Source organism: Bombus bifarius, unplaced genomic scaffold (genome assembly GCF_011952205.1).
Source record: "Bombus bifarius isolate JDL3187 unplaced genomic scaffold, Bbif_JDL3187 scf7180000007970, whole genome shotgun sequence".
Taxonomy (NCBI): domain Eukaryota; kingdom Metazoa; phylum Arthropoda; class Insecta; order Hymenoptera; family Apidae; genus Bombus; species Bombus bifarius.
The window spans coordinates 6,359,414-6,369,677 of record NW_022884356.1 but is presented as its reverse complement, the minus strand read 5'-3'; the positions used below and the strand labels follow the sequence as shown (position 1 = coordinate 6,369,677).

Here is a 10,264-nt window from a genome sequence, read left to right as displayed (position 1 = left end):
AGAAAATTTTATGAGAATAAAATATAGAACCTGAGGAAGAAATACAAATATCTTTTGTAGTCATTGTAATTGTCTGAGCGGTAGTGCAGGTGTTGTTAAAAATTCATGGTATCGCATTAACCAAATCTTTACGAGAACTACCTTTAATTAGAGAAAACGCAATTGAACTCGATGAAAGAGCAATAAAGATGGAAACACAGATCAGGACCGCTTTGTCCGAAGCACAGGGAAAATCTGAAATATCAGAGACGTAGCCACGATTCACGCTTCTTCGTCGGGCTTCCGCCCTTCTGAGAACACGGAAAGCCACGCAGAAGGAGGATCTTGGTTAATCTTACTAATCTTCGCCGTTTGCTCCAACCTCGAATGACGAAACGGCGGAACGGTCAGTTGAAGACCACGGCCTAATGACATTACAGATCCCCCAATCAGCGCGAAGACCGGATAAAGGACGTAGAACATACTACGCTTAATTTCATTGAGCCGTTTGAAGCGAACGTATAGTCTTTTCAAGTTGTCGAGACACTAAGAGGTCTAATCACCGACGAACACTTATTGTACGTGTTTCAATAATACGAATAATGCGACTTAAGCAAGATGCGAATGCAAAGTAACAAATTTAATTAAGTTAAATTATGAATTATTTAGAAAATGTTCGATAGATCAAAGTTTAATATACCAGTCATTTGCCCAATATTAAATAAATGTTATATCGTTTATAGATCGAAAAATACTTGGGTATAGTTTTAATAATACGACGACGAAATTCACCGTCGTAACATCAAGAAGCTTAAATTCAGTTTTTGCTTAGTCTTGGAAAACGTCCGCAGTAAATTAGATGGGTTTATCGACTCGTGGGGTTTTGAAACACAGAACAGAATGAGGAAAGCAAGCTGTTTTTGCACGGTTCTCCACAAAGTTCCGGAGAGTAGTATAATTTGAACTGTTCCCAAAGCTCTGTATAAACAACTTTGAGCCTTTCTATATTTCCTTAATTAAATATGAACATGTATTAACAAACATATATATTATGTGTTCTTTGAAAATTATTCGTTCAAATATAAATATAAAATAAAAATCAATTGTTCTTAGAAGATAAAGCAGTAAGTTAGTAAACAATACAATTCATTACTTATTTGATAAGAAATCAGCTTTTTTTAACGTTTCTAAATTATGTAGCGGCTCATGGCTGTAGAGAAAGTTCCGGAGTTAATGCACAGATGTTGGCCGCATGAGCTGCGAGACGGTGTCCGAGGACAAAATGTCGTAAAAGAATAGACACTGGGACATAGCAACAAACCCATGGGCCTTTGAAAAGAAAATTTGTTGTTTTATTGCTTATGAGTTTTTCCATCCCCATCTCGGAAAAAAGCTTTCCCTTTCGTCGGCACCCGGGAAAAGGGGAAACGAGGAGATGTTCGGGATAGTAGCCAATGGTAGTCGATGGTAGTCATAACTAGTCGTATGGTTAGTCAGTTAAATAAATAGCCATGGTTAGTTCGTATCGAGTCTGTATCGAGGCTGTACGGAGACACTAGCGGTTTAGTTCAGTAAGTATTAAATCTGTATAGTTACCGCTTGAGCTTGACGCGCATCAATTATTTTCAATTTTAATTCATCATAAATATTTTAAACTTTTAGTATAATTATCGTATCTCGTACATTAATTAAAATCATAATACGAATTCGTATTTGAAAAATAAACCAGAATTCACTAATTAAGAGGCGCTATATGTATATTCGATTATTCCTGTTCTAAAATTCGTTGATTATATTATAGATACATAGATTTTTAAAATATTAATTAATAGGATATGAAATTCTCGAATTTTGTGTAGTGAATATTGAAAATATTGAAATATGTACTAGTTATATTTCGTTTGACTAGGAAATTAATTATTTTTAGCATCGTATTACAAGAATTTATTACGAAGCTTTGACGTCTATGATAAGATTTAATAAATCATTTAGTTATCAACATATAGTAAGATCTCACAATCAATCATATATCCGTCAGTTATTTATTAAAAACGAATATAAATATGTATATACAGTAAATATAGTTGACGTAGAAAGTATTCATGCTCTTTACAACAGAATAACTTTCTTAAAGTTAGATCAAATGATTTGAGTTTTTTAGACAAGTTAGGAGGAGGGTTAGTTTACTAGATGAAGCGTAAAAAGACTTTTGGAAAAGTTGCTATTGTTCGTAATCGCGAAGAAAAAAGAGAAAGCGTTTTACATCTTTTTTATGTTTATAAACAATAAATTTTGAAGATTTATGCCAGTCATATACATGCTGAGAATTTTATTGAAATCGATAAACGTCGTTATGAGCTACAAACGGCTAAAAATAGTGAAAATCGCACTTTTTCACGACTTTCGGTGTATAAACTGTAATAAAGATTTTTGCATTTCTTTGCATTTCTTTCTTTCGATGACTGTCACTTGTTACCACATCAATCGATTTCGATAAAAAAGATACGAAGCGCAACCTTTACTTCTTTCTTCGCAATTCCGAACAATTGCAACTTTTCCAAAAGTCTTTTTACTAGTAAACTAATCTTCCCAGCTTCTCCAAATAAATCGAGTTGTTTAGTCCAATTTAAAAAAATTCTATTTTAAAGGCTATACTACTACTTTTTACACCGACTATACGTAACATTTAGATTCATTTTCATATCGACGTACATAAGTATTACGAAAATGCATTCACTTTTATCTCATTCATGTTCAACATTGTAATTCTGTTATATTCAGACAAAAACTTATTATTACGAATACAAAATATCGATAATTTAAGAAGAAATTATTTTACTCGTATATACTCTGCATCTCGTAAAGATAATAATATTGTCTTTATAGATGCATGTCAAATAATGGAGATCAAAGTTTATCAACTACAGTTCCGATATAAATTATCGGTGAACATTATTCTCTTGTTTGTTGCATGTGTTTCCTTACCCCCCATGGAGATCATATTTGTTAATGATTCATTAGTCTCTACCGGATCATCATCTTAATTCCACCAGATGGCACGAATACTGCAAACTTTCAGGTAAGAATAATATTTCTTATAATACTCTTTCAAATTCTTCATACTCTCGTCTTCCTAATCGTCAAGTATATTTTTTTAAAGATTAAAAAGAATCGTGTGCATTCCGATACAATTATCGGGAATTAGTGAAACGTTCCACTACTGTTACATGTGCGTGTGTAATGTGTTAGTGCGTGAGCATTAATAAATCGGAGTTTGTGCAGCAGTTTTTAGTAAGTGGGTTTGTGTGATTGTTTATGTGCTGTGGTGTGTCATGTAGTTTCTTCAACTGTGGGAATTTTTAACACTTTCCTTATATCATCGATTCTGATAAAAGTCAACGCTTTGAGGATGAATCTTAAGATGATAGTTTGGTTTCCATTTTTAAATACATTTATTTACATTATACCTATATTTAGATTTTCTATTTTTTGAAGTCTCACTTGACCACCATACTCCCGATTTGTAATGAATATGTTCATACGTGTTTAATGATGGTTTTATATATTAAGAATTTGTTGTCTCTGCTCAATTCGGAGTTTCTTATTTTAAGCCTAATATATCACACTATACTGATTTTTTAGTAATTTTTATTTGTTTTATTTTCCCTTGAATGTGTTTTCTTCAGTTTGGTTTCTTGTCTAAGTAAAGTCCGAGGTGTCTGACAGAATTTATTTAATTGTGAAGACTGACTTTGGGGGTTGGTTCTTTATTCGGTAAAATAAAGTAATTGTTAGAACAATTATTTGGGTTAATTTTTATCTTATTGCAGATATTAACACACACACGCTTTACATATTATATTTTACTCAAGTTTCGAGTGGGTATAAACGTTTAAATGATCGATTAGGTGCTTCAATGTGTGAACAACTCGCATAACGATATCACTACAAAGATATATACTTATACATGATATATACATGAGTATTCAGGAGTCACGAGTCGAATCGCTTGTAAACCGGTTGCCTGCACTTAAACTGTTCATTCGAACAGTGTCGGTCTTCCAGTAAATTCATGTTGATCGTATCGATCTGTACGTCTTAATTTACACAGCGATTAATTTGTACAGTGAAAAATTAAGTAAAAGTAATTTCTTTTGTGTGATTATAGATTCTTGCACAGAATCATGTCGACAGATGCACGAGGAATTGTGTTATCCGGCACTAAATTGGCAAGGTAAGTTATTAAAAGCTATCAAAAATAAGCTTTAAACAATAAAAAGAGCATACTTAATTCGTATGTAGCTATTCAAATAGAATGTATTACAGCTTTCAGAATAGATCCTCGAAATAATTTATCGATCTGATCTTACACGTGGTTCAAATTTCAAAACAAAAGCTATTCGAATAGAAATTACGATTTAAATTAATTTTCCGAGTGTTTCATAGTTGCATAGAGGTCGATACTATTCATTGTACTGACTTTCCTATCTTTTATAATTTAATTCTTAAACCAGTTCTTAATAATTATATGCTTTATAAAAGTATGCCTCTTTCCCTATGTGAGGTTATGTATATTTTTTGTGACTTGATTACATAATAAAAAAAAAGCGTTCATTACAATACAAATAATTTTTAAAATGAAATCCTTGATATTTAGTAAGACATTTAATTGTATATTACCCTTAGAAAGCATGGATATATATATCTGCATTAAGAAGCGCCAAATTTAAATATTCGTAAGAGATGCATGCGATATCGAAAATGTAGATATACATATGAATATATTAATTTATCTACGTATTTCTAAAAAATATTATCGAATTATATATATATATATAATTCGTACATATATATGATATAATTTATATATATATATACAAATAGGAAATTTCTACCAATAAAATATTTCAAATTTCTAATTATCAATGTCAATATCAGCAAAATATGTATACGAAATCAATTTAATTTGAAATATATTACAAAAAAGAAATTTGAATAGATACATTCCTAAATTATTAACTTAACAAATTTTAATACTTTATTTTCCTCAAATCATTTTATATAGTTCTAAATATATTATATATTATTGAAAATACATATTATAATGAATTTTTACTTTCCTAGCGAAATTCGTGGAGATCTAAAGAAAGATGTGAGAGCATTGAGTGAGAAATTACCAAATTATGTACCTGGTTTAGCGATCGTTCAAGTAGGCGGCAGAGAAGACTCAAATGTTTATATAAGAATGAAGATAAAAGCGGCAAGTGAAATTGGAATTATCACAGATCATGTCAAATTACCAAATACCGTCACAGAACTAGAATTAATAAACAAAGTAAATAAATTGAACAATGATCCAAACATACACGGTATCATCGTACAAATGCCGCTTGATAGTATCAATAGAATTAATTCTCATATGATTACCGACTTAGTATCGCCCGAAAAGGATGTGGATGGGTAAGTTTTCCAGATTGTCATAATCAATGTAATAATTTTTTTTAATACTGCGCTCAATTTTGAAATACTGTTCGTTTAAACTGAAAAAAAAAATAATATAATTAACATCTATTTTAAATATATTTTATGCACCGAGTCACGTATACGAATATGAATTAATCAATGTTCGCAACGAAATTTTCAAAAATTTATTATTAAATGACAAGTTTATTAAGCAAAATGTGTTTTATGATAACTTAATGTAAGAAATAAATGCTGACACATACAAGAAAACGCGTCAGTAATGTGACCTTTGACACAGAACATCTCGAATTAAATGATAAGAGCGTAGTCGTTAAAAACCTTCCGTTTAAACACTAGCAAACTCGATAACAATTTTTTACTTATTTTGTTAGGGAACGTCACAATATTTCCGTCGATCCAGCGTTATTGGAAAATATTCAAACATTAACCTGTATTTATGACCGAAAATAAGAAGTAATGCCTATTTCCTCTTATGCACAGAATAATGAATATTAAAATACTCTATTTTTTTAGATTAAACACAATTAACGAAGGAAGAGTAGCCATTGGCGATATGTCTGGATTCTTACCATGCACTCCAAATGGATGCATTGAACTTATCAAAAAGTATGTTGAAAATGTTTTTTTCTTTTCAGCTAACAATTCCTTATGTTTTCCATTCGAAAAAAGGACACAACATGATAATTAAAAAGAAATAACTTTTTAAATAGATAAATATAATGATTACGCATGATAGTTATATACCTGTATAAAGTATAAGATGATATCTAATGCAAAATAATTGAAATAATGTTTTGTAGAAGCGGCGTACCGATCGCTGGTGCTCAAGCTGTAGTTATAGGCAGAAGTAAAATCGTTGGTACACCTATATCTGAATTATTAAAATGGCATAACGCAACTGTAACTATATGCCATTCAAAAACGCGAGATCTTCCACAAATTGTAAGTATTCTATCTCCATTGGATCAATATATTGTCTTCCTTAGTTAATATGATTTATGTATCATTTTGAAATACCTGAGAAGAATTCAATTTTATTATTTCTTGTGTCTTCGTTTTTCTTCGTTCAATTCAAAATATTTGGTCGTCATTTCGTAACAGTTTGTATAATACAACATTGCTTAAAGGGTAAAAAGATAGATAGCTTACAATATTTCAGTATATCTTGAAAAATAAAAAATGCTAGATAAGACATTTTTCACTTATAAGATTAACATTTTAACTATGCTTTTTACGAATTTTTAAACGAAGATATAGAAAATTTTAACTATATTTTACATCGAATATTCGATTATGATTGAAGGTTTCACAAGCTGACATCTTAGTGGTTGGTATTGGTCAACCCCAGATGGTTAAAGGAAGCTGGATTAAACCGGGTGCAGTCGTAATCGATTGCGGAATCAATTCCATTCCAGGTAGACATAATTTCACGTACTGCATTCATTGATATTATTCTACCATCAATATTATTTCCCTTAAAATTGTGTATTATTAATGTTAAACTTGCAATAATTATTGTACTTAATGTTATAATTCCTAAGCTCATTATCACTGTTATGAAAAGTATATTTAACGCAGGTACCTTCTCTTTATATCAACATAGTTGCGATCCTCAAATTTTGTATTTCGTAATCTTGAAACGAAGAAGATTTTTACTGTCTTAAGAAGAATTGTAATATACAATTAAAACGACGATTCACGAAAATCGGTAGCAATTTTTTTTTTAATGAAATTTTTTAACGATAAAAAAATACGATTCAATCGAAAATAGCGAGAGAGCGCCGGACAATTAAATGCAATAATTATAAAGTCATTGAATTCATTTATAAAATAATAATCTGAAGAATTCTTTCAGATCCTACAAAAAAAAGTGGACAACGTTTGGTGGGCGATGTAGATTATGATGAAGCTGTTAAAGTAGCTTCTTATATCACGCCCGTACCTGGTGGTGTTGGTCCAATGACCGTTGCTATGTTAATGAAAAACACAGTAATATCTGCACAAAGAACAGCAGAGAAAGTATTAAACAAAAAATGGAATTTAAAAATTTTAAAAGTCAATCCCCAAAAGCCGGTACCTAACGACATAACGATTTCAAGAAATCAGGAACCTAAACCAATCACGAGTTTAGCCGAGGAAATTGGTTTACTTCCTAATGAAATTAGTCCTTATGGAAGTACAAAAGCAAAGATCAGCTTGAAAGTTTTAAAACGATTAGAAAACCAACCAAATGGAAAACTCGTGGTAGTTGCCGGTATCACGCCAACACCATTTGGTGAGGGCAAAAGTACAATGTCGTTAGGCTTGGTGCAAGCATTAACAGCGTTCAAAGGAAAGAATTCATTTGCAACTCTAAGACAACCTAGTCAAGGACCTACTTTTGGAGTTAAAGGAGGAGCGGCTGGTGGAGGATATTCACAGGTATTGTCTATTGAAATTAAAAAATTTTTTAAGTATACAACTTAATCTTACTGCCAATCACGTTAGCATTAACATGTAAAATTTCATTAACCCACTAATTATTAAAAGATGTATTAGAATGATAAATACTTTATAAAAACTCATTACACAAATCAGGAACGAAACAAGAGAGATGTTCATCGTCGTACTATAAATATTTTAATTTCTTCATAAAATTGTATGATTTAGATGAAAGAAGAAACAATAATGAAAAAAATATCAAAGCATACTATCAAATAAAAAGATATAAGTAATATAATACAATTTTCAGATCATTCCTATGGAAGAATTTAACTTGCACTTAACTGGTGATATCCACGCCATAAGCGCAGCGAATAATCTATTAGCAGCACAAATTGATACTCGATATTTCCACGAATGTACTCAAAGTGATCAGTCCCTTTACGATCATCTTGTACCAACTATCAAAAATGAAAGGAAATTTTCTAAGATACAATTAAGACGTTTAAAAAAACTAGGTATCACAAAGACCGATCCAAATAGTTTAACGGAAGAAGAAAGGAGGAAATTCGCAAGATTAGATATTGACCCAGAAAACATTACTTGGACTCGAGGTAACATAGAACACATCATGCACAAAAGATTAAAAAAACGATACGGTTTTTTACACAAATCTACTTATTTCAGTGGTCGACACAAACGATCGATATTTACGGAAGATTACCATTGGTCAAAGTCCGACCGAGAAAGGTAGAACGCGAGAAACATCATTCCGCATTTCTGTTGCTTCGGAAATAATGGCAATACTTGCATTGTCAACTAGCGTCGATGATATGAAGCGAAGACTCGGCAATATAGTAGTTGCTTTTAACAAAGATGGAGAACCGTTAACTGCCGAAGATTTCGTTAGTATATCTATTATCCAAATTATGAAATTGCAAATATTTCATTCTAGTGCTCGGTAATAATATATACATACATTTAGGGTGTGACTGGAGCAATGGCAATTTTATTGAAAGATGCTATTGAGCCAACACTCATGCAATCATTGGAAGGAACGCCGGTAATGATTCATGCTGGACCGTTTGCAAATATTGCTCACGGCTGTTCCTCCATCATAGCAGACGCTATTGCATTAAAATTAGTTGGACCGGAAGGTATCGTAGTAACCGAAAGTGGATTCGGTTCTGATATCGGTATGGAGAAATTCTTTGACATTAAATGTCGAACATCTAATCATATACCAAACGCTGTTGTGCTTGTTGTAACTGTTAGAGCATTGAAGATGCATGGTGGAGGGCCTCCGGTAAAGACTGGCGTTCCATTAAAAAAAGAATATCTCGAGGAAAATCTTGATTTAGTTAGGAAAGGTCTTCCGAATCTTCAGAAGCATATCAGTAATGGAATTAAATTTGGTGTTCCAGTTATTGTTGCCATCAATGTTCACAGGTAAATTTTACATAAAGGTAAATAATTTTCCTCATAAATACTTTTGCGTAGTAAATACAGAATCGTAAAATATTATTTCAGTACTGATACTCAAGCTGAATTAGAATTGGTGAAACGAGCAGCAATAGAAAGTGGTGCCACTAATGCAGCTATATGTAATCATTGGGCAGAGGGTGGTGCTGGTGCCACAGAACTAGCTGATGCAGTCATAGCTGCTACAAATAAAGTTAGTAATTTCAAAGTATTGTATGATCTTAATATTGGTATAGAAGAAAAGATAAATATTATTGCCAAAGAAATGTATGGAGCTGGAGAAGTTGTTCTTGCAGACAAGGTAAGCTCTCAATTTTGTAGAAAATTCTTGTTTGATATAAAATTTACACAATTATGTGTACAATCAATAATTATGAACACAGGTTCAGGAGAAAATAAAGAAGTATAATCAATTAAATTATGATAATTTACCGCTATGCATGGCAAAAACATCAAACTCTTTAACGGGTGATCCATCAATTAAAGGTGCACCTACAGATTTCACACTCAAAATTACTGATATATTTGTGTCAGTAGGAGCAGGCATTATAGTACCAATAGTAGGAGAAGTAAGTACTTCAGATTATTGAATATTACGATATAATATGTAATTATAATATGTACTATATTTCTAGATAATGATGATGCCAGGTCTTTCTACAAGACCAAGCATTTATGACATGGAGTGGAACAGTGAAACAGATGAAATAGAAGGCTTATTTTAAGTATGTTACGTCTACAATGTTATAAACGTTATCATGATTTACAATTAGACTACAGGTTTTTATGCAAATTCATATCTTTGTGAATAAAAATTAAAAAATGGATTCTAAATGGTGATTTGTTTCATGTATGAAGTATTATAAAGTATATTTTACCTTGAATATTTTGTACATTT

General features: G+C 31.5%; 1 protein-coding gene across 2 annotated transcripts; it reads left to right on the top strand.

Moving 5' to 3' along the window:
• The first annotated feature begins 3,017 nt into the window (after positions 1-3,017).
• On the top strand, positions 3,018-10,250 carry LOC117211293 (C-1-tetrahydrofolate synthase, cytoplasmic). 2 transcript variants are annotated; one of them, XM_033455007.1, is made up of 13 exons: positions 3,018-3,058; positions 4,148-4,213; positions 5,104-5,439; positions 5,977-6,069; positions 6,264-6,405; positions 6,767-6,878; positions 7,319-7,884; positions 8,195-8,498; positions 8,572-8,789; positions 8,870-9,333; positions 9,415-9,667; positions 9,750-9,935; positions 10,002-10,250. In XM_033455007.1, exons 1-13 carry the CDS (start codon positions 3,033-3,035, stop codon positions 10,089-10,091), a joined length of 2,856 nt encoding a protein of 951 aa, XP_033310898.1. In that variant the 5' UTR covers positions 3,018-3,032; the 3' UTR covers positions 10,092-10,250. The 2 variants fall into 2 exon arrangements, with proteins under 2 accessions (XP_033310898.1, XP_033310905.1); XM_033455014.1 differs by lacking the exon at positions 3,018-3,058 and adding an exon at positions 3,955-4,070.
• Positions 10,251-10,264: the final 14 nt, after the last annotated feature.